Genomic DNA, 25,330 nt, shown 5'->3' with positions numbered 1-25,330 from the left:
GTGCCACTGAATGACTGCTTAAAATTCAGCTTTGCATCAGAGGAATAAATTACATTTCAAAATATATTAAAATAGAAAACAGTTATTTTAAATTGTAAGAATATTTCACAATATTATTGTATGTTTATCAAATAAATGCAGCATTGGTGAGCACAAGAGACTTCTTTTACAAATTAAAAGAAAATGGTACTGCCATACAGCACATGCCATCAGGCCTAATTAGTCCCTGCAAACTCCCACTGTGACACGGATACTGAACACTGAGTGAGCTGTTGATGTAGGGTTCACAGAACACAAACACAAACTATTTTTAGGGTGGAGACGTCTGAACCTATCAGTGTTGATACAATATGAGGAGTTCCCACAGTTTTTGACCAATGGATTTCCATTGATTCTCCAATTGCATCATGACTATAATTATTTATTTTTTTAAATCAATGAAAATTAATCAATCTTAACGTTATTCCACATACCTATGACTTTCTTTTATCCGTGAAACATTACAAATGAATTTCAGCAACACTTTACAATAAGGTCTCATTTGTTAACATTAGTTAACGCATAAACTAACCTGACCTAACGTGAGCAATACCTGTTAATGCTACATGAAAATGTTTATGTTCATGCAAGTTCACAGTGCATTAACTAATGTTAACTACTTTTGATGTTAAAAATATATTAGTAAATGTTTAGATTAACATCAAGATTAATAAATGTTGTATGCATGCACTGTTAATTGTTAGTTCATGTTAAACATACATTGTATGTATCTCCACATTTGTATGACCACAGCCCAGCATATGTCAGTCAAACAACACCTGAACAACAATGTAGTAATAAACTTTAAATTACAATAGTAAATGCATCTACGTGTATTGTAAGGTCGGGACATAAACTCTTAACTCTTCCTCGTAAAAGTGCAACAGTCAAATCCAATGCAAAATAGCCTACACAGGAGGACAGCTGACATGTAACTCACTGTACTGCAGCCATGTTGCGCTGTCAATGTTCACAGGCGCACACAAACTGCGTTTCAACAAGTTTGTAAAACTTTTGAGAAGAACACAAAACTAATACCTGCAGAGTGTGTTTCAGGCGCGTTCTCCATTGGCGTTTCGGCATCAGAATAGTCTTTAAACTGAACTTCTCTCAGAGCTTCGGTAACAGGCCAGATTTTACCAGCGATCGCGTCTCTGAACGACTGAATATAATCCATATTCAGATCTTCCCCAAAGCATTTAAAACATTTAAAAAGTAATAAATAAAAAACAACAACGTAATAAAGCCGAGCTAGCTGCCCAGAGCTGACAGCAGAAACACGAGAGCAGAATCAGGAACTGAAACTGACTGACAGCCACTGCCTGTGCCTGCTGAACTTTTCGCCGTTATTAGCGCGAGCAACGCGACGCGACGCTACCAGAACGCTCATCCTCTACACTGCAAGTGATGGAATGCTGACGTAAACAAAGACTTTGATTGGTCGACTGGCTGCGACGTCAGGGTTTAAAGCGCGATAGACGCGTCGCGTCGGTAGCAGGATACAGTGAAACACACGAGGGGAAAAAATGAACGAAACATTTATTTGAAAAAATATCGCAAAGTTTCAAGGTAATACCAAATTCGTGTTTTGAGTTTATGTCCCACTCTTAATTTTTATTTTAAACCCAACGGCTGGGTTTGTCCATATTTTACCCAAACGTGTGATGAAATAACACAGCCTTTTTTTTTTTTTAGAGTGTTTTGTTTATTGGCTAGTTTTACGAGGATTTTTGTGTTCGTAAATTGGTCCTAAACAACAAACATAGTTACTAGAACATACAGTAGCCTGTACGGTACAAAAACACAGTATAGTCTACCCAATCGTGCATGATTGACCTGGTAATATTTTAATACAGTGGACACTAATATTGTCTTCGAAGTTACTTGTTGGAGTAGCTACCAAGTAAAATAAACTGTAAAACAGATCTTATCTTAGAAATAATCGAGTCTCAAACCACTTCAAACTACATAACTAATATATTTTTGTGAGGTTTAAATCTTTATTTATTTAAATTCTTTTAAATGCTGTTTTGAAGCAGTAAATTGTGAAAAGTGTTGTGCCTTAGCCCTACTTAAAACACTTTTTTCCCAGTCCCAGATGATCATGGCATGCTGTATGATTTTACCATGCCTCAGGCACACTTTTGAAGGTGGTTGACACACTGCTATCACATGATCACCTATCTCAGTAGCATCCCAAAATAACAGTAAACCTTGAATTCAGAGGGGGTAAATTAGGCAAACATGCTGTAATTATGCAGAGAGTCACAATTATATTTTAACTTGATGAAAACAGCTTGCAGGGAAACGGATTTGTATCTCCACCTCCCCAACAACATCTATACAGCTCATCTGATGATATGAGAGCGTCTGCTAATTGCAAAGATTGTTCAGTGTCTTTTTAATTCATCAAGTTAATTACATCCCAAAGGGTGACAAATGAAATGTGCCTCTCAGGCCAAATTTACACAGATCCCAAAATCCCAAAAAAGGACATGAGTGAAACTCCATCTGCTGGTCAGCCATAATGTTACACCCTGCTAGATTTGTGCCACGTTTAGCAACAAAGATGACATGCATAAAAACCACTGCTGATGAAAGTCATCATCTGAGTAACACTGAAGCCAGAAAGTTCTGACACCAAGCCAAAACAACTGTGATTAGAGGAAAACAGCACAATAAAGGTGCATCTGACGGATGAAACTTCCTCATCATCCTGACCTGGTATTTTATCATTCCTCTAATTGGTTTAACTGTTTAGTGCAGGAACTGTGGAGTAATTAACCCTATCAGTGTTATTTTAGTAGTATGTGTTAGTATTTTGAACTAGCTTTTATTTTTTATATTTTCAGTTTTCATTTTAGTTTTTAGTAATGTGCTTGTGTCATTTTTATTAGTACATTTTTTTTGTTTATTTTTATTTAGATTTTAGTTTTAGTAATTTTAGTACTTCAACTTCGTTAGCTGCCAAAGCAACATTTCTAATTTTCATTTTTTTTTTTCATGAAATATGTATAATTTATTTCAGCTTTATTTCAATTACTGAAAACAGTTTGTTAGCAGTTTTAGTGAACATTAACAACACTGCCCGAAATGAAAATTCTCTATTTACTCAGCCTCATGTCATTCTAAGCGGTTACTTTTTCTCCAGTGGATCTCAAAAAGAGAAATTTAGAATATTATTCCACGAGTAAGAATCTAAATTTCTTTCTGTTTCTCACACAAAGCTGTTGTATGGCTTCAGAACACTTGGAATAAAGTGATCAATTTGTATGGACTACTCTTTTTTTTTTTTTTTTTTAGGAGAAAAAAAAAAAATCCCCAAAAATTCTATTTATATTTCAGTTTCATTTTTTGGACTATCCCTTTAAGGGCACACAGAAGCTAAAAAAGAGCCCTTGTTATGCTGTAATTGGATGGCAGTTCAAAAACCAGCATGTCATTAAATTATTTCTTATATAATAAGAGGTTCTGCTAGACTCAACACAGATACAGAAACATCCTATTGATTCGATGTTCTCCACAAGCTCAGCTGTAATTAAAGAACAGTTTAATTTGATCGGCCTTATGAAAGATCTATCATTCTCATTTCACAGACGAGAAATAAAATAAGCCCTATTAGTTGAGGGTGATTAAAGCAGGACTTCCCTCCCATCCAATATTCCTCTCTACTCTCATTGTACACAGTGTTCATTGGACGCCTTCTTCTCTTTCAATTGAAGAGAGTCTGGGGAAATAATAAGGAGCACACTGAATTAGTTCAGTTGTTCTCCATTGGATATTTATAGTGATTCATCAAACGTTCCAAATGAGAATAAGGCAGGATTTTTCCTTATGCATGGATCCATGGTTAGGCTCAGGCTGCTGGTGGTGGTGTTGTGGGAAATATTTTGTTGGTACACTTTAGGCACCTTAGTACCAATTGAGCATCGCGTAAACACCACAGCCTACCTGAGTATTGCTTCAGATCATGGCTACTTCCAGCAGAATAAAGCACCATGTCACAATGCTTAAATAATCTCAAACTAATTTCTTAAACATGACAATGAGTTCATTATCCTCAAATGGCATCTAGAGTCACCAGATCTTAATCGAGCAGCTTTGGGATGGGGTGGAACAGGTGATTCGCATCATGGTTGAGCAGCCGACAAATCTGCAGCAACTGCGTGATGCTCTCATGTCAATATGGACCAGAATCTCTGAGGAATGTTTCCAGCACCTCGTTGAATTTAAGCCTCAAAGAATTAAGGCAGCTCTGAAGGCAAAAGAGGGTCGTACTAGCAAGGTGTACTTAAAGTGACCGGTGAGTGTGTATCACTGTAACCAATAACACTTTATAGGTCCCTAATTATTGAATGCAGTCAACAAGGGTCTAAAATTAACACTCACCCAGCACCAAATGCAAGAAAAATTGCCTTTGATGAGTAAATTAAATGGAGATACTTGCCAATCTGCCAGTAAATTCATAAGGAACTGTAACATAAGGCTTAAATTAAATTGTAAGAACAGTCTGATCCTCACTGATGTAAGAGGCGTGCAAAGACATACAAACATTTAAGACTCAAAAATCTTCAAACTGCTTTTGTCAGGGAGCCTTCTATGGTCCTCTATGGTACATCCTACTCATTTAAGCCTATGGGAGCAGGAACCCACCAACAACAATTTGTTCTGGGCCCTGTGAATTGAAACTGCTTTTGCTGCCATATACAGTATGTGGAATATTTTCCACAAATGAAGCACGAAACAAAGTTGTTCATACCAAATTTCTACCTTGTAACATAGTTAGGATTTCCTGTGAGATCAGGTTGGAAGAGATGATATAGATGAAAAGTACCTGAAAATCTTTTTTTGCATGTAGTCGAGATGGATCTCATTACTAAACCACTACCAGAACTGCCATCTCTACATTGAATGTGTCCATACACCACACACACATGCACGCACACACAGCACATCAACACAAGGATGAACATCTGCACATTACCCTTAGCCTCACAGTTTACAGGCCCAATTAGACAGACACAAATGGAGCAAAAACTCAGTCCGGCTGGGCAGATGCAGTTAATAGAGAAGGCAGTGAAGCTCTGCTGCTGTAATGAATGAGCACTAAATACAATCAGATTACGGCAGACGGACTGTCTCCCGTACAACAGCTGTATTTGTGATAAAAGATAAAGTGAAATGTTATTTATGACACAAAATGTGGAGCAGAGGAAGGAATTGTATAGAGATTGTGAATGTGGAGATGAAATACAGCATACAGTATGGATGTATGACATTCAATGCCTGAAACATTTCTCATTTCCTTCCATTTTCCTTGTGTGGGAATTTTTTGGATGGTAATTTGCTTTCTCCTATCCCAGTGCAGCTCCTTGGGGAATATGAGAGCACTAGAATAGATGTCATCATAATAGGTCTCAGTTTTCAACTTTTTTGACACTGTACAAAGTTGATTACATACAATAACTTAGTTAGTCACACAAAAATAGTCCAGAATATTATATTTCTTATCAATTTTACATCACAATGTTTTTCTAAATGTTTTAAATCCCAAATCAAAACTGTTAAAATAATAAATAAACTGTACACACACACACACACTTATATAGAATAAAAAAAAAAAAATTGGTGCACATATCAAATATCATCTGTTTGGCTGAAAAAAGTTTCCTCTGATTGAGAGGATGGAAAAAAAAATCCCAGTTTATTTAATCGCAAATGCATACATATTGAGATACATATTGAATATTACTATAAATCTGAAAAATAGGCATATTTTTTTAGCAATAATGCCATAGCCTACAGTTTGTTGCTGCCAATGGAGCAGAAATCACACACTTCACCTGAGGCACAGCACAGCACACAGGTGGAAGGCTTTCATGCAGGTGGATAGCTGGTCAGGTGTATGATTGCCTCAAAGACAAAAGTACTGCTTTCCCTCTCTCAGATGACAGCACCATCTAACAGATGATTATGCTGTCCAAACTGCACAGAAACAAATGAATATTCACAAGACAAATGCAAATGACTCAGTCTGGCCTTGAATGGCATCTTAGTAGAATATCAAGAGAATTAATCATTTCACTAAAGACACAAATGCATAACGATCCATCAACTGAGGCATTAAAGTTTTAAATATGTGCAATCATGAGAGGCATCAGTCAGATCTTTCACATCAGCAGACAGAAGTGTTTTTAATGAGGCTATTTGAACTTTTCTGCTCAATTGACCTCAGCAGTTGCTTAGCCATTGCAGTGAGAATCAGGGACTGCAATTACACACTGCATTCATCAAACACAAGTGACTGCATAGACGCACACGGCAACCAATCAACTGCTGAACTTGTCGCAGCAACCAATCATCAGCTAGACTCTTGTCACAGCAACCAATCATCTGGTAAACTGTCATTACAGCAACCAATCGCTGGACTCAGCCAATTATCTGCTAGATCAACAAAAAACTTCATGCACAAAACTTTGCAAACAATCATTATTTTTGCAGTTCTGTTTGGTTGAGTGATATGTATTTTTTTTTTAAAGAAATTAATACTTTTATTTGACAAGGATGCATAAAATTGAAATAAAAAAAATTAAATAAAATTAAAGACTTTTAGATTGTTACAAAAAAATCTATTTCAAATTCTGTTTAAAATAAATGCTGTTCTTTTAAACTTTTTATTCATCTATTCTTATTCCTCAAAGAATCCGTCAAAAAATGTACTGCGGTTTCCAAAAAAGTTTTCAAAATTGATGATAATAAGAAATGTTTATTGAGCACCAAATCAGTCTATAAGAATTATTTCAGGTGTCATCACACACAAAAAAAAAAAAAAAAAAAAAAAAAATTCTCCGTAAAACCGTTATTTTACATTGTAACTATATTTCAGGTTACTTTTTTTACTGTATTTTTCATCAAATAAATGACTTGGTCAAAAACGTTAAAAAATATTAACAACCCCAAACCTCTAAATTGTTGTGTATACTCTAAATATTTGACATATTACACCAGAGTCCTGGACGTTAGCGGGTACCCAAATGCTAATATTTGATGTAAAGGGAGAAGAATATTTACATTGTCATTTGTAGGTCAGGTATCAAATAGCCAAGACTATTTCAACCCAATTCGGTACACGCTGAGGCTGCTGCTTTCAGATGGTCCCTTGCATATCTGTGTTTACGCTCTGAAGACTGTCAAAGGTTTATATTTAAAATATGTTTTGTACCGCTGTCTGAGCATTATGCCAATCGTGTTGAATTGAAGTGATTGCCAGAATCAGTGATTATAAAGGGATCGCTCTTTGCTCACCTTTTGTATATAGTCAATCTAAAATTAGAATAGAAGTTTTATTTTTCATGCTGCTTAGAGGACCAACAGCCACGTATACACTGTCGAGTTTCAAGAGAGACAACCGCAAGTAGGTGCAGTTCCGCTCACGTTCTCCGTCAAATGGGTCTGGTCATTTACGGAATTAAATTAGTGTTACTGCCGGACAACGGGTCGGATGTTCTGTTAAGCACTTCGGTTGACCAGCAGGACCCGTGTCATACTTTGTACCACACTACCTTTAAAGACAGAATTGCAAAAATAATCAATCAAATAATAATGAAATATGGTTTCAGTTTAAATTTCAGTGCAAAACTGCTGAAAAACTTCAATCTGTCCCTTTCAATGAATCAGTTCACTGATAAAGTGATTAGTTAGCATCATCACTCAAAAGTGTTAACCAAATCTATGTGTAGGGGTTGTTCTGCAACACAATAAATGTTTTAAATCACACTGTGCAAACGAAAGGTATATTAAAATTAGAATCAGTTCACAAAAATCTCCCACAACACCACCTGTATCACTGGTGACCCTACATGGGGTCGTGACTATTGGACTCTACAAAATGAAGGCATCACTGGCAGTCACATGCATTCAGTCCTGTACACAAGGGGATGGCAGGCAGCTTTAACGGCAGGCATTTCCTGATGGCATTTGTGAAGGAAAAATCCCTGTACAAAGAAAGAAAATCACATCAGGAAGACAAAGCTATTTTTAGCGGATAAGCCTCTCGTCATACTGAATTGTGTTCATTTTGGCATCAGGATTTTTTTCCATCCCGCTCTGTTTTTTTCTGTAGCTGATATGGTTATGTCATATCTGTCCTGGTTACAGAGCACAAAGGGTTTAGCTTCAAAGTCCAAAGGAGGCATTAGAATTGTGGGACACCTGAACAAACAACCAACCTCCTGGGAAAAGCATCGTGATTCTGAAAAGTGGGATTCTTGGCTCATCAACCTGGAAACAGAATACGCAGTTATCATGGTAATACATTAAATCTTGATTTGAAAATGGTCTCCATCTCTTACTTGCACTTCCTGAAGATATACAGGAGAGCCGGGACCTTTAGCCTACTTATAACACACGACTGCACTGATCTGATCCACATCACAGCCTAAAGCCGGGCGTACACTTTAGGATATTTGGTGTTGTAGGGGCTTGCAGGCCCCTAAAAAATTGCAGATTTTTTGTGTCTCTCTGGAAAATCATGTGGAAATCGTTGATGTTCGTATGGTCGAGGCTCGCACTGTGGGAGAGGAACTACGAGCCGAGCTGGGAACGTTACGAGCACCTCCCGACCTCCGATAATTTTTAAACATGTATGGGTGGGCGTACACTGTGCAAGTTCGGACACTCGGGAGGCTGTGAGCCATTGCACACGTTACGAGCCAGTTAACCTGATAATCGTGTCAAAGCAGCTGGTACACGGCACCGCACGACTGTACTGCACGGCGAGCCGGTGGCAATCGCATGAGCTTTCGTGCTAAACATGGACACTGGAGCTTTCAGTGTTGCTTCAGAAAAGAGAAAGAAGATAAAAAAAGACTAGTTTGCAAATGATTTGATGAAAAGCAGATAACAGTACAGCCATTTCCTTCAACAAAACCACTAGAGAGAGAGTGTGTGTGTGTGTGTGTGTGTGTGTGTGTGTGTTTGTATGTGTATGCACACTGTAGGGTTGTAGCCACATGGCTATAATAATGTTCAGGGGCCGTATTCACAAAGCATTTTATCTTACCACTAGGAGTAAATCGCACTAAAATATTTTAGCTAGGAGTTTTCTCTTAAAAGTTATTCACAACGCCTTTCAGACCTACTCTTAGTAAAGAAAAATGACAACTCCTAAACTAAGAGTGAGTCTTTGTTGCTATGGATGACGTCATTACTCATGCACGAGCTTGACTGAAGTGACCACCTTGATTGGCTGATGATTGTAACGCGGGAATGATTCCAAACACCTCCCCTACGATGATGAGTGACAGGTGACAGGTCTGAGAATGCGTGCGCTGCACAAGTAGTGCGAAGGACGGAAGATGATGAATAACTGAATAAATAGCCTAAATGAATAAAGAGTAAGGCAAAACAAATAGCCTAGTAGCCTAATGAAACATATGGATTGATGCAATATCTTTGCAACATTATTGAATTAATCTGTCACTATATGCCTCTGCCTACATTTGCAAAGAGAAGAACATTTTAATTTGATTCACAATGATACATTACAATTAGTTTACATGCAATGAGTAGCCTAGTTTTGGTTGTTGTTGATGGCGTTATTGCATCCCTAGTTATGCCTACAATGCAAAATTGTTCCCTCGCGATTGGAAGCTCCTGTAGCCGCCGCATACGCATTTCAAAACATCGCAACGTGAAATGCCACAAAAAGCGGTTTGTAAATAGGTCTTAGTGAGTTAGGAGTCCTCTCGACTTCTTTTAAGCTGTCCCAGACTTAGGTGCTACTTTTAGGGCTAAAATGCTTCGTGAATTACTCTTAGTGAAAAAAAATAGGAGTCCTAAAGTTAGGAGTGACACGCCCATTATTTTTAGGAGTTGCTCCTAAATTCGCCAGTTAGGAGCTACTTTTAGCCTTAAAATTCTTTGTGAATACGGCCCCAGGAGTATATGATGTGGTTGTGTATGATTTGGCAATAGGGGACAGCCTATATACTGGTCAAAAATGGGCCGACTCTACAATTTTTTTTAAACATGTTTAAAAATGATCAGGTGGTCGTAAGGTACTCGGCTCAGCTTGTAATTCCTCTCACACAATGCAAGCTGTGACCATACGAGCATCAACGATTTCCATGCGATTTTTCCTGAGATAAAAAATTCTGGGAGTCGGCCTGATTTTGACCAGTGTCCCCTATTGGCAAATCATACATCCACATCACATAGCAACACCAGCAACATTGAAAGCTCCAGTCTCTGTGTTTATCACGAAAGCTCAGATGATTGCCGCTGATACAGTCATGCCTGCTTTGATGCGGTTATCATGTTAACCGACTCGTAACGTGTGCAATGGCTCACGACCTCTCGAGTGTCCTAACTCACACAGTGTACACACACGTTAACAGCCCACTGCATCCCTACAGCCTCCACAGACATACAGTATGGTTTAACGTTTAGGAAACTATGCTAAGTCTTCATTTTTGTTAAATGAAAATATATTTTGTTTAAACTTGACCTTAAAATGGCAAAATATTGTCCAATCATAAAATATATTTTAGATTAGCCAAAATGTATTGAAAATATTTTAAAATCTATATTTGCAACATAGTTTTGCCAACTGTTTGTCTATTTTGAAATATACTTAAAAAAATATAGGACAATACTGGAAACAGAAAATATCCAAAAATATATAGGGAAATAAGTAACTAAAACTTATCGAAAGTAAATTCATGTTAATATATTTTAAAATCTATATTTGGAATATTTTTGACTATATTTTGAAATATACTGTGTGTAAAAATATATCTAAAATAATCTATTTGAAAATGTGAGCTCAGTAGTAGAACAGAAAGAAAGAACCGTCGGAAATGCACTAGCATCTTTGTCTGGCCAATTTATTAAAACACTAAGCTTCACTCAGTTGTGTGGTCAAATAATAACCCAGCAGGATGTTGTGGGAGAAACACAGATATGAGGCTGATGTAAACAAAACACGTTCAATCTTATGCTAACCGCTGTGTCAGAATCTTCTCCAGAACTCTGCAGGGGGAATTAATTGCTTTCACTTTCAGAAGGACATGCTCATATTTTTCATCATTATGTTAAGCGCTGGTGCATGAATTATAATGGCCTAACGCCTGTCTCCTTTCATTCCTGCGCTGATTAAGAGAAAAGAAACGGACAAGTGCTTGTGATAAAGAGGATGGAGGTGGATGTTGCTGGTGAGAGGCTCAGGGTGGCAGAGGGTAATCAAGACTATGAGGCTACAATCACAAAGATGTCTCTCATTTCAGGACCGGAAAGACACCATATAATGACCCTTCAGCTGATTTGGTCTATAAGTTTTTCCACTGCTTTAAAACGCTCATATTATGAAAATATATTGTTCATTTTGAAATACAAGCAACATATTTAGAGATTACTTTAGCATAATGATGCATCATACAATAGGCCTATATATTTTTTTTAAATGAAATGCATAGAAAATTAGCTAATTTAGTTCTTATAGCTAAATTAGAAAAGCATGAAAGGGTGCCATTGTCTCCCAATGATAGATGATGTAAACTTATCCCAATCATCATCTGATATAATTTTATAATATCAAAACATTTATGTAAAGTCTATATAAATGACTGCATTTTTGACAGTTTAGTTTGACATTTGCTTTAATAATTGAATAATGACAGACAAATCAAATAACAGAAGTGCAGTCAAGGAAATGCATCTGTATATAATTAAATAAATTCCACATACAGTAGGTCTATATTTTTAACTGACGTAGCATATAATTGTAAAAAACATGCAGAAAGAATGCAGGTTAAATTATTCCACTACGTTATGATGAATAATGAAGATGTTTAAAAAGTACATCTAATCTATAAAATTACTAAATAATAAATTCGGTCACACTTTAGATTACGGTCCAATTCTCACTATTAACTACGACTTTTGCCTCAATAAACTCCTAATTACTGCTTATTAATAGTTAGTAGGGTATAGTTGTTAAGTTTAGGTATTGGGTAGAATTAAGGGATGTAGAATATGGTCATGAAGAATAAGGCATTATATGTGCTTTATAGGCACTAATAAACAGCCAATTTAATGCATGCTAAGCAGCAACCAGTTAAAAGTGAGAATTGGACCCTAAACTAAAGTGTTGTGTTACCATAAATTCTTATTAAAAAAAGCAACTTTCTGACAGGGGCATGTAAACCCAATGGTCTAACTTTTCACCTCAAAATAAAACAATAAAAGCTACCACGCACCTTTAAATTAAGTAATGTTCACGTATATAAAATGAGTTCATAGATCACTATTATCCAATGACAATATGCAGACAAGTTTTTTTCTAACCAGCCAAAGACTATAACAAGCAAAGAGTGTAAGATATTATTCAGTGTAACAGTGGAAAACTTTTCTTAGTGCCTTGAATTACATTAGAAATGGACTCAAGCCACAAATGCACTCAACACTGAAACCAAACAGATCATTTATGATGTATTTGAGCAGAATTTCAGGCTTTAAGCTTGATTTACACTTACTTTTGGCAATAATGATGAAAAGATAAGGAAAACAATAATCTAGGAATTCAAGTTTCAGTACACAAGTACAGAAATCTGTCTGACGTGACCCTGCACAGTAAACGCACAAGGAAACTAAAACAAATATCAGCCTTTATGAGGACTGGAAGAACTTATTTCACACAGCGAGGGGTTCAATCGATAGGAAGGCAAAACCACAGGGAAAACTGCTTGCCCCTCAATTAAAATCCCCTTAATCAATAATAATCAATAAATATAGCTGCAAGCAGCAATTACCGGGGCCAAGCGCAAAGAAGACAACGAAACATGCCAACATGACTTGGAGTGTCAGACCAACTGCAACAATGAGAAATTAAAAGACATTTAAAGATAATTTTAGGCAAAAGTAACTAAAAATATGATTTAATGGATTATCAAGATACATACTGAGTTTTGTAACAGTACACTAATGCATTCGTAAAGTGTTGCATTTAATATCATGATATTATATTGTAATTAATGGCAATGCCCTTGTTTTGTTCTATTATAGCGCCACCAAGTGGCGCAATTCCACCACTTTTTTTTATGTGTTCTCAGAGTGAGCCCATACATGTGTGTGTCAAATATCTCATTTTGTTTGGAGTTATAGACATTTATAAGAATGAGAGCATACAAAAATGACCCAAGGGTGACTTTGGATTCTTTTGCCACTTACTATCAAATAGCCAATAGCCATTTTTTGTATCTCCGGACCAGTAGGTGGCGCTGTGCCAAAACGCAGCATGTAGCCTCAAGTCATGCTTGTGATGACGTACCAAGTTTGGTCTGAATACGATAAAATGTTGCGGAGATACAGCCTTACGTTTGTTTTTGCAAGTGATACGTAAAATTAGCTTGTGCAGTATTCAAGAACTGTTTGACAAATCAACTTGAATTCCATAACTCTTTGTTGGCATGGACTGAAGATGATCTGGTTCAATTTTCGTGAAAATCAGAGCAACCGTCTTGGACGAGTTCAAAAAAGTGGAATGGCGGAAGGATTTTTATGACGGAAAATTACGTCATATGATGCAATCGAATCGTCTTGGGCCAATTTTGTTTCTAGCCCTTATGGTTCAAAAGTTACCATAAACCATGAGTGAAACTTTGGACAGTTGGTGGCGCTAGGGGGATTGAGTTAGAGACTCCAAATTTGCTATGGTGACTGTTCAGACTGTCTGCTATCAGTGTGCCAAATTTCATAACTTTCCCGCAAGCGGTTCCATGGGCTGCCATAGACTTCCAAAGACTTCCAAATGGAGGAGGAGGAAGAGGAAGAGGAAGAGGAAGAGGAAGAAGAAGAAGAAGAAGAAGAAGAAGAAGAAGAAGAAGAAGAAGAAGAAGAAGAAGAAGAAGAAGAAGAAGAAGAATTATTTCAAGAGGTGCCTACACACTTTCAGTGCTTGGCCCCTAAAAATCCATCCCTGGTCAGCACAATGCACATGAGCCGAGTTTTGAGGAGAGGGGAACAGAGGGAGAATCAAGGGGGGAAAGAGGGGAAATCAAGAGGGTGAGGTCCCTGTGGAGAGGGGAGAGGAGAGAGAGAGAGATACAGAGAGAGAGAGATACAGAGAGAGAGAGATAGAGATACAGAGAGAGAGAGAGAGAGAGAGAGAGAGAGAGAGAGAGAGAGAGAGAGAGGGGGGCGTAATTATACAGCACTGGTTATAAATCCAGCGGCACCAATCCTTCCGAGGGGAATGCAGCAGTAAATTCAGCCCTGGATGCAGAACCACCTCCAGGAAAGCAAACAGTTTTCATTCCACCCCACGGCCTAATCCATGAATCTCTGTGCCTTCGTCTGAGAGTTACTGTGACTGCCAATCTAGTTAGACATGGAGAGCATTGAGAGCAGGGCAGTAACTAACAAAAAGTATGATGCTATTATCTCAACAAGAGTTTTCAAAACCGAGCACTTTTTCCAATACCGACCCAGTTAAGCAAACTGAGGGAATAATCAAACATGCTATCCTAAAGTATCCCCTCTATCTTTCAAATGAAGTGAAAGATAAAATTTTAGTGATTCAGTTCATTCAGGTGATTTATTTGAGTGAACTAGCTCAATACAAGTCCTTATACAGCATGCACACTATCGTTCAAAAGTTTGGGGTCGAAAAATACAATAAAAAAGTTGGTTATTGTGAAATATTATTACTAATTAAAATATCTGTTTTCTATTTTAATATATTAAAATGTTATTTATTCCTGTGATGGCAAAGCTGAATTGTCACTTAATCCTTCAGAAATCATTCTAATGTGGCGATTTCCTGCTCAATAAACATTTCTTATTGTTAGCAATGTTGAAAACAGTCGTGTTGCTCAATATTTTTGTGGAAACTGTGATCATTTTTTTCCCAGGATTCTTTGATGAATACCAAAGATAGCTCAAAAGAATATTTATTTAAAATAGAAATATTTTGCAACATTATACATGTATTTACTGTCACTTTTGATCAAATTAATGTGTCAATGCTGAACTAAAGTATTAATTTCTAAAAAAAATTACATCTACAAGAATGATAGACGTCCTCTAGATTTCATCTGTTTGGGTTAATGCGTGTCTGAGCTGTTAGGATGTTGATTTACAATCAGTTCCACCCTGTTGCTTTAATGCTTGACTTAACCTTTCTAGAGCTACTATGATGTAGCTCATATCCTCCTCCACATGACATTAAAAGGACACCGCCATATAATTCTGCTCATTCTGTGTCAGTTATTGACCACATGTCAAGCATTTGTCGCCACTTTGTAACTCCGCTTTGTTAAGTTACAGAATCTTTCGGCTCTCACTTTTCACAGACCAACTCGAGAAACAGATCATTTGGTTCCAGAAGGGTAAATCTGCGGAAGAGATGCTGGTAACACTGTGGCATGACAGTAAAACGCACAGATAAGTCAGAACCCTGACAAATAAAAAAAAGGTGATATTTTGTGACAATAATAAACAACACAGCAAATCTGCTGTGAAGGGAAGGTTAAAGCAAACAATTAACCTTTAACCAAGATGCTGTGTTTTTCTTACGCTGTTTCTGGGAAGGAGTTAATGAACACTGACTACTCAGACATACAGTATATTTCAATCTGTATTCATCAACAAAAAGGACACAGCATCTCTCTCATTCAATTCACACATTCACATTTATTTGTATAGTGCTTTTCACAATATACATATCGTTTTAAAGCAGCTTTACAGAAAATGTGTATGTCTACATTACAATTTAGAGTGATCCATTATCAGAGGTGACTGTCCAAGTAATGCGTTTCAGAAATGTACAACATGTATAGTACAAATCACGCAGTTAGCTATCAATGTATTAATTTAGAGCAGAACCAACAAGCTCATTGAAGTAATAATTAAAAGTTGTGAACATAATAATATAGAAAATTTTGCAATGGTGCATGTTGATTCAGAGTTTGATTCAGTATGATCTTGTCATTGACTTCTATTGTTTTTAAATTGAGTAAAGCTATTCTATTTTACCTATAATAACACTCACAGTTTCTGATTCGATTGTTGGTTGCTATATTTTCACACTGCCTGTGCTAATCTAATGTAACATATGTTTGCATGCTGATTTTCTGCAATAACTTCTTGCTTGATTTCTTATCTCCGGCCCTGCGTTTTGGTTTGATTGATTGTAAAGTGTCCTTGTGCTTTGGAAAGGCGCTATATAAATAAAATGTATTACAAGAATTATTATTATTTTTCATTCAAAAATGTGGTAGCAGCTATTGCAAATCATTGAACAGAAATATATATATATATATATATATATATATATATATATATATATATATATATACTGTATATATATATATTTTTTTTTTTTTTTCTCAAGTATCTAGTTTTTGTTTCAATAGTTAAGTTATGAGACATAACTCATAAAACAAAGCTGAATATACAATTCTACCCACGGCTATATCATTTTACATGCCAAAGTAGCCTCAAACCAAACTCTGAGGTTCAGATTTACTAAATAGTTGCACCACATTAGCATGCAGTATTTTGCATGAAATCTTTTCCACAGAGCACTCATAACCGATTTTATGCAGGTGCTAAATGCACTGGAATAGCACAGTGCCGTGAGCATTGTCATTCTGTTCAGCACAAACAAAGTTTATTTAAAAGGGATGCTAAAAGCCACAATTTTGCGAGGAATATTTACATCATTACCCGATTTGCATAAAGGTGAAAAGAGCACAAAACAATGCAAGATCAGCTTGTTTTTGTTTCACAGAGGACCGATAAAAACCTGTGGACACTGACTCCTGGAAACTGACTAGGCTACATTAAATAGTAAACAACCCCTAACATAAAACTATGAAATGTGACAAACAGCCTCATATAAGCGGCAGGACTCGCCTCAGTAATCCACCATTATACCTGACCTTTTCAGCAAGTGGTCCTGGATCCTTCTTCTTATATCTGATCTCTGCATGGCCCAGAAGCCCAGGCTGTGGCCATGAGCAGCATTAACTATGATAAGGTTCAAGACGGGTCAATCAGTTAAAACACAAAAGGTCAGAGTATAGATAGTAACGACATCATGAAGGGCCACTGCACCACAGCTAAAGCTGACCTGAATGGAACGTGATTGATCCGAATGCAACATGGTTCACATATTTCTGCCGTTTAACAGGCTTGTCGATAATGTGTGTTACCCACACTGAAGCCTCCGGGGGTGTCTGTCAATCCTGTCTGAGACAGACGTAGGGCTATTTTTCTGCTCAAAAGTGGTGTCTTCATTTGCTGTGGCTGTGTAAACAGAAGGATGCACAGGCACTGCTGGAGATCAGGTACATGCGAGACAGCATCAATCTGAGCAAATAAACATTAGCGCTTTACAAAACGCAGTGCTAAAAACTGTCAAGTTCTCCTCTAGGCCTAACAGACCAGTCATAAATTCCAAATCGGTCCGCCATTGTGGCCTTCTGCATTTTATAGCACAGGAGAGTAAATGTCACAGACGTTTTCTACTGGATAATATATGCGGCTCCTTTTGCAGCCTGGGAGAAGCCTGCGGAAGCCACGCTTGAGCTCAACACTTGCTCAATCTATTGAACTGCTGCTAATTGAATTGGAGTCAGCAGGTCGGGCGCTGATGGAGCGTGCAGGTGGAGGCTGAAGGCTGGTTACAGTAACTATGTCTGCACCGCCATCATTCCACCTAACACCCAAACCAATCTATTTCAGTGTGTAAATAACATGGGTAATAGCGGGACACTGCTGTGTGCAAACAAACTTGATTTATGAGTGTTTTTGTGATTTTTCATACATACAACCAGTGAAAGATGCCAGTCAGACATAGATATTGTGTTAAAATTAATTAAATATATGAATATGAATCTAAATTTAACTATATTATAAATATATTTGAAACATATGCATTAAAATAAAAAATAGATAATTTATGAAATGTTATGATATTATGAAAACATTTAAAATATTTGTATTTCTATTTATTTTGAATACTTAATTGGGGAAAACAAACAAGTTTGAGTAGTGTGTGGGATTTTTTTTTTTCTAGTTTATAGTGTACTTTCATCCCATGCACTTGCAAATGACGAATGGTCATTACATATATTTTATTAAATATTAAACACATTTTATGAAATACAAATATTTAAAAATGCTTATATATACATATATATATATATATATATATATATATATATATATATATATATGTGTGTGTATGTATGCATGTATGTATGTATGTATGCATATGTGTATATATATGTGTGTGTGTGTGTGTGTGTGTGTGTGTGTGTATATATATATATGTATATATATATATATATATATATATATATGTATATATATATATATATATATATATATATATATATATATATACAGTACCAGTCAAAAGTTTGGAAACATTACTATTTTTAATGTTTTTGAAAGAAGTCTCTTATGCTCACCAAGCCTTGCAGTTTAAAAAACAAAAAACAAAAAACAAACAGTAATATTATGAAATATTATTACAATTTAAAATAATGGTTCTCTTTTTTAATATATTTTAAAATGTAATTTATTTTTGTGATGCAAAGCTGAATTTTCATCAGCAAGTACTCCAGTCTTTGGTGTCTTATGATCCTTCAGAAATCATTCTAATATGATGATTTGATGCTCAGTTATTATCAATGATGGAAACAGTTGTGCTGTTTAATATATTTTTTTTGAATAATTTTTTTCAGGATTCATTGATGAGTAAAACGTTAACAGCATTTATTCATAAAAACAGCATTTATTCAAAATAAAAACATTTCTAACAATATAAATCGTTACCATCACCTTTTATCAATTTAACGCATCCTTGTTGAATTAAAGTACTAATTTCTTAAAAAAAAAAAAATAGTTATTGTTCCCAAACTTTTGAACGGTAGTGTATATTGTTACAAAAGATTTCTATTCTAAATAAATACAGTTCTTTTTAACTTTTTATTCATCAAATAATCCTGAAAAAAGTATCTCAGGTTATAAAAAAAATATTAAGCAGCACAACTGTTTCCAACATTGATCATAAATCAGCATATTAGAATGATTTCTGAAGGATCATAAGACACCAAAGACTGGAGTACTTGCTGATGAAAATTCAGCTTTGCATCACAAAATAAATTACATTTTAAAGTATATTAAAAAAGAGAACCATTATTTAAAATTGTAATAATATTTCATAATATTACGGTTTTTTTTGTTTTTTTTTTTTTTTGTTTTAACTGCAGGCTTGATGAGCATAAGAGACTTCTTTCAAAAACATTAAAAATAGTAATGTTTCCAAACTTTTGACTGGTACTGTATATATATATTGTTTTAATAATTTGAATATTATTATTATATGTATATATCAAATGTTATTTTTATATTTGGATTATATGATTTAATTTTTTTATATAAAAGTAAATAATTGTATTTTCCAATAATAACAAAAGGCGGGTTTGGGTTTGGGTGGTTTATGCTTACAACAAGTGAAAAACAAAACAAAATGCACTTTTCAGGTCTTAATATCAGCTAACATTACCTTTCAAAAAGTTCAGTTATTTTCACTGAAAAACACACTGGCATTATTTTCAGATAGTTCTGGAATATGTGAATGCATAAATACCCAGCAGACGACAGTACGAGGTCTGTAAGGGCAGCAGACAGTGGGTAATTAGAAACCCAGCTCCAGTTCCCAACCGTCAAGCCTGACCGTTCTTCATCAGGATGACATTTGTTTGTTAGCATGCTGCACCCTCATCTGTTGCTTCCCTGTAAAACAGATTTTCATCCCATACAGAATCTCTCCTGACCCCACAGGTCAGCACCTTCAGAATACATTTCAGCATAACAAGGCAGTGCTTCTGAGAAGAGAGGAGACTGAGGAACAGGACAAACATTCTACCTTTCCACAACCATTAGTGCTGTTATCAGTCTTGAGCAGTCTGACAGTTCACCCTATCACATAGACAGCAAATCATACTCGGCCGCCTAATGAGAACGGAAACACAGAGGCATTACGCATGACGCCGCGTTAGATCGCATGTGGAGGAAGACGCTTACTGTACATTTAACGGCTGGAGGATGACATGAAACATCGACTGAAGAGAACTTAGAAAAACTCAAAGGAGAGGCTTTATCAAGTCCACGTGTCTAAAATCAATCGCCTGAAGTTTAACTGCAACTCTTCATCCTTCTTAAATGGCATATAATATACTGAAGAAATTCTTGGTTAAATACACTACCGTTCAAAAGTTCGGGGTGGGTATACGATTTTACAATGTTTCTTATGCTCATCAAACCTGCATTTATTTGATCAAAAATACAGAAAAAACAGTAATATTGTGAAATATTATTACAATTTAAAATAATGGTTTTCTATTTGAATATATTTTAAATAATATCAAATTATTTTTGTGATGGCAAAGCAGAATTTTCTGCTTTGAAAAAAAACATTTCTTATTATTATCAATGTTGAAAACAGTTGCGCTCCTTAATATTTTTGTGGAAACAAATGGATTCCTTGATGAATAGATAGGTCAGCATTTATATGAAATATAAATCTTATGTAACATTATAAATCTTCACTGTCACTTCTGATCAATATGAATGCATCTTTGCTGAATAAAAATATAAATTTCCTTACAAAAAAAACACCAAACTTTTGAACAGTAATATGTGACCACTTTAAATGTCCAGTTAAAACCAACTGCTGGTTATCTTTATGTTTTAGGCACGTTTTTTTGTTTTGTTTTTGGTGAATCACCAAGCCATGTAGCTTTTTGCAACTATGCATAATTGGTCTCCACTAAACTTTACATGTATATACCACCATAACCAGCACCAAAGGCTGAGGCTATATAATGTCATCCTAAGGAACTACAGGATAAAGATCAGATAAAGGAGGCTTATATAAGAGACTATCCAGTATCTTGTTAACAGAATTAGGTGAGTTAGGTATTAAGGCTAGAACAGGACCCTATGTGACCGTTGTGGAGCAGACTCCTTCTCTGCTGATTACCTGAAGTGCATTTCCCACATCACCCCAAGATCTGCACTTATTTCATTATTGCAGGCTTATGTCCACATGGACGAATTTATACCCCGCTCACCCTGACCCATTTGCAGCTAACCAAAAGCACTTCTTGCGGCATGTATGCTTTCCTGCTATAAAACCACTCTCATTTAAGGAGACTGAATGGTCTGTCAGGGTCATTTTCATTTAAAAACATTAAAACACTCTTAACCATCGCTCACATCGAGCTGGAAATGACAGTATAATTTGGTGGGATACATGAGGGCAGGTTATTAAAATGTAGCGGGATATGTGGTGTGGTTTTAATGGCGGTTCTGACACAGGATGAAAAGATGCCCAGCGTGCGGCCATCAATAACACTTCTCTCTCCTGCGGTCGTCTCCACCAATTAGAGGCACTATGAGGAGACAAACTGTGCCGTGATTTGCAGTGATTGCCAGAGGGCACTGCCTTTAAAAGACAGGAGAAAGTCAAACAATGAGAACAGCAACATCACCAATAACCTTAAAGAGTGGGAAATTATAGTAAAATATCGTTCATTATGACACGACTCTCATGAATGCTTGATTGCGATAATAATGACTTTTAAAGTCACCCTGTAGTCGATAATTTCATCCTTTAAAAATCATATTTGATCACCAATATGATAAAAAAAAAATGTGGCTTTATTCAGATTCAAAAAAATCTTCCTGCCTTAAAATAGCTTGAATGTAACTCTACACCCTTGCCTCATTTAGTATACGCGGTTCTATGAATATGCAAATTAGCCCCACCTCCGATCACTCACACCAGCTCAGAGATCCACTCACGTTGACGTGATCGGTTACAAGGTAGTTTGTGACGTCAGAAACACCAGAGATTTCAAACGGTGTTTGAGAGACCGTCTTTGGTTCACTGCCGTTTTAAGGAGAAAATACTCAGCAATGATGTTGACATATGAATTTGCTCATGGTTTGTCTTAACGCATATTAAAAACACCACATAGACTTATCAACAACATTAAAAGCTTGATTTTCACCACAGGGGGACTTTAAACTATAGCTGGATGCTATTCCAGGCGACAAATTTTCTACATAGCTGTGCCAGTTCAATGTCTCTCGTATGGCTCGGTCTCTTTCTTCTCACTTAATGAAATCAAATTTCAACTCAGATCAATATTCCATGCTCATTTATTTAAGCAGCAGGGCATAGTCAACTGATCATTAAAGCAAAATAAACCCTTTCAGGTTAATACAAGACCCGTTCGCTTCACTTCTGCAATGTCATCAGTGGGATTTCTCTTGGCTTATCATCCACTAGGCTAAAATTACACGTCTAATTGCTTAGAAAAATCACTTTGTTGCTTGAAATTAATCTGAAATAAAATAAAATAAAATAAAATATAAATATTAGTTGAAAAATGTAAACTTAAAAAAAAAAACTCAAATGATAATTAGAAATGATGCATTGAAACTGAAATAAATTAAGTTTAAGCTGAAGAACTAAAAAGACTAAAACTAAAATAAAACTAAATAAAAATATTTAGAAACAACTAGTACAAATGACAAAAGCCAAAAACAAAATTACTAAACCTTGATGTAAAATTAAAATGAAAACTGAAAATATTAAAATAAAAACTAATTCAAAATATTAATAAATAGGCCTACTATATAAATAATACTAAAATAACACTGGTTATTGTGGGGCAAGTTAACTAAGTTTTTACCACAGGAGTTTGCTCAAATCCCTACCATTAAATATAGCTATACTAATAAAGATTATAGTAGCTATAGCACAACTTATGGTTTTGTAGGTTTAATGAGCATATTTTATTATCTGTTTTATACATTCGGCAAAGCAGCTTTACAAGAGCGGGCAAATGAAGTGAACACAAAGCAGCTCCATTTGCTAACCTGTGTTCTGTGAGAGGCACTGAAGGACTTCTTGATTTGGGGAAATGTCTCTTTCAATCGTCTCTTAAACTGTGCCGTTAAATCACCAGCACAATCAAACAGGCCGAGATGAAAGGAAAGCAGTCTCCTGTTCTCTCTAAAGCCTCTGACCTCTCTTCACAATCCCTTCAAAACCAGCCAAAACGCACTAGCAATTGGACTTATGAGATGAGAAAGCAGATAGAGAAGGTGGAGAACGTGAAGAGAAACTATGAAGACAGACATGAAAAAGAGGTGAGATCTAGGATGAGAGCAAAAAGAGATGGTGGAGAATGAGAGGAGAAACCATGGAGACATGATGTGAGATATATGAGAAAAAGAGGAGAAAGATGAGAAAGAAGAGTGCAGAAAAAGAAAAGACAGAGATGAAAGCACAGAGAGAGTGTGGAAAATGAGAGGAGAAAGAGATGGAGATGAGAAACTATGGAGGCATGAAAAAAGAGGTGAGATATAGGAGAAAGAGATGAGATCGACAAGGAAGAGAGGAAAAATAGGAGACAGGGGAGAAAGAGAAGAGACAGAGATGAGAGCAATGAGAGAGAGGGGAGAATGAGAGGAGAAAGAGATTAGATCGATGGGAGCAAAAAAAGAGATGGAGAGGAGAAAATGTGGACTTATGGAGCCATGAAAAAGAGGTGAGATCTAGGAGAAAGAGATGGGGAGAAAGAGATTAGAGAATAGAACAAAAAGAGGGAGAGGAGAATGAGAGGAGAAACTATTGAGACACGAAAAAGAGTTGAGATGAGATAGATGAGAAAGAGAGGAAAATAGGAAACGGGAGAAAGAGAAGAGACAGAAATGAGAGCAAGGAGAGAGAGTGGAGAATGAGAGGAGAAAGAGATGGATGAGAGCAAAAACAGATGGAGATGAAAAACTATGGAGACAGATATGAAAAAGAGGTGAGATATGGAGAATAGATTAGATAGATGAGAAAGAGGAAAAAGATGAGAAAGAGAGATGATAGCAAAAAGAGAGAGTGGAGAATGAGAGGAGATAGAATGGAGATATACATGAGATCAAAGAGAAAAAGATGAGAAGGAGAGGGAGGATAGAGAGATTAGAGCAAGGATAGAGAGGAGAGAGTGATGAGAGTAGACATGAGAGTATTAGGAGAAAAAGAGCAGAAAGCGAGAGAGTTGAGAATGAGGTGAAAGAGCCGAGAAGAGCAGAGAAGAGGTTAGAAGAGGAACTTTCACTCGTCTAAAGTGAACATCTTCATGCACACAAACATTTACACAGAGATGAAGCGCAAAATGAAACTTATGAGATGGAGTAACACACACACACACACACACAGGTGAATACTGAAGAGATGCTCATTTACCTATGGTGTATCCTCGTTTCAGTTCACTGCACCGTGGACCACGGAACTGGGAATTGGTGGTGTTGTTTTCTTGCACCTCGGATGGGGTTGTCTTGGCAACAGGTGGTGAAGATCTGTTTAAGGACAGACTTGGGATGAGCCGTGCTGGAAAGCTTTGAGAGCCGATATCCACCGACTGGGACTTCTTCTTCAGTCTGAGAGGAAACAGCACAGAAGACATGAAGAACTGATACTTCAAACCACATCAAGCAGTGTTTGAACACTTAAGTCCAATTAACACAGACCAAAGCCGACAGTCACCAGATTACAGCACTTCTCACTTCTCAAACATTCTAATTCTGAATCACTGTTAAATCGCTCAATACGAGCTGATCCGACAAACCCGACGGAAAGTGTTGCCGTCTGTTGGTGCGGTGTGAATTGGCCGTTATGGATCGTCGGAGAACGTGTGCGACTGCAAATGTTTCTGTGCTGCTAAAGGCCTGTCATGATTGATTCCAACTAAAAAAAAAAAGCTCTATAATTGTAGTATCATGCATCTGTAAAAAAGCCAACATATGGAGGCAATGGGTGACACTGTGAAACTGTTTCTTTCTAATGGGTTATTAGACTGGAAATGTCTGTTTTTCAGTAACACGGCTTCTTCTAATTCACGTTAAGGTTCTAATATATTGTGCAGCTTAAAAAGAGAAATGTAACATGGTGCAGTAAATTTGCCTTCAGGTCCTCAAATTTAACAGCAGCTGTAAAAATGCTGCATTATTCAAAAGAGGCTTTTTGGATTTCAAACACCACTGAACAAAAAGAGTTTGATTCCTTAGCTCAGGGCAAATGTTTAATCTTTAAATTGATTTGCTTTAAAACAGGTAGTGAACCTAAAGAAGGAGAGGCAGATCACTGGAGTCAAGATCCCTTTATTTTTTGATCTCACAGTCAATCATCTTCACATTTTATCTCAACCTATAA

General features: G+C 36.4%; 1 protein-coding gene across 4 annotated transcripts in view; it reads right to left on the bottom strand.

Annotated features, from left to right (window-relative positions):
* Positions 1-25,330, bottom strand: part of oxr1a (oxidation resistance 1a) — a gene marked incomplete at its 5' end in the record, with an annotated part of 162,380 nt that overhangs the window by 70,196 nt on the left and 66,854 nt on the right. For 2 of the 4 annotated variants that reach the window (XM_079893746.1, XM_079893749.1), the window contains one exon: positions 24,365-24,584. In XM_079893746.1, the coding sequence (XP_079749872.1) occupies positions 24,365-24,584 (220 nt within the window). Of the gene's footprint in view, positions 1-1,077; positions 1,407-24,364; positions 24,585-25,330 lie in introns of those variants that run through there. The other 2 variants (XM_079893747.1, XM_079893748.1) reach the window with 2 other exon arrangements.

This window comes from Squalius cephalus, assembly GCF_949319135.1.
Source record: "Squalius cephalus genome assembly, chromosome: 15".
NCBI classification, from domain to species: Eukaryota; Metazoa; Chordata; class Actinopteri; order Cypriniformes; family Leuciscidae; genus Squalius; species Squalius cephalus.
This window is presented reverse-complemented; position numbering and strand designations above follow the sequence as displayed.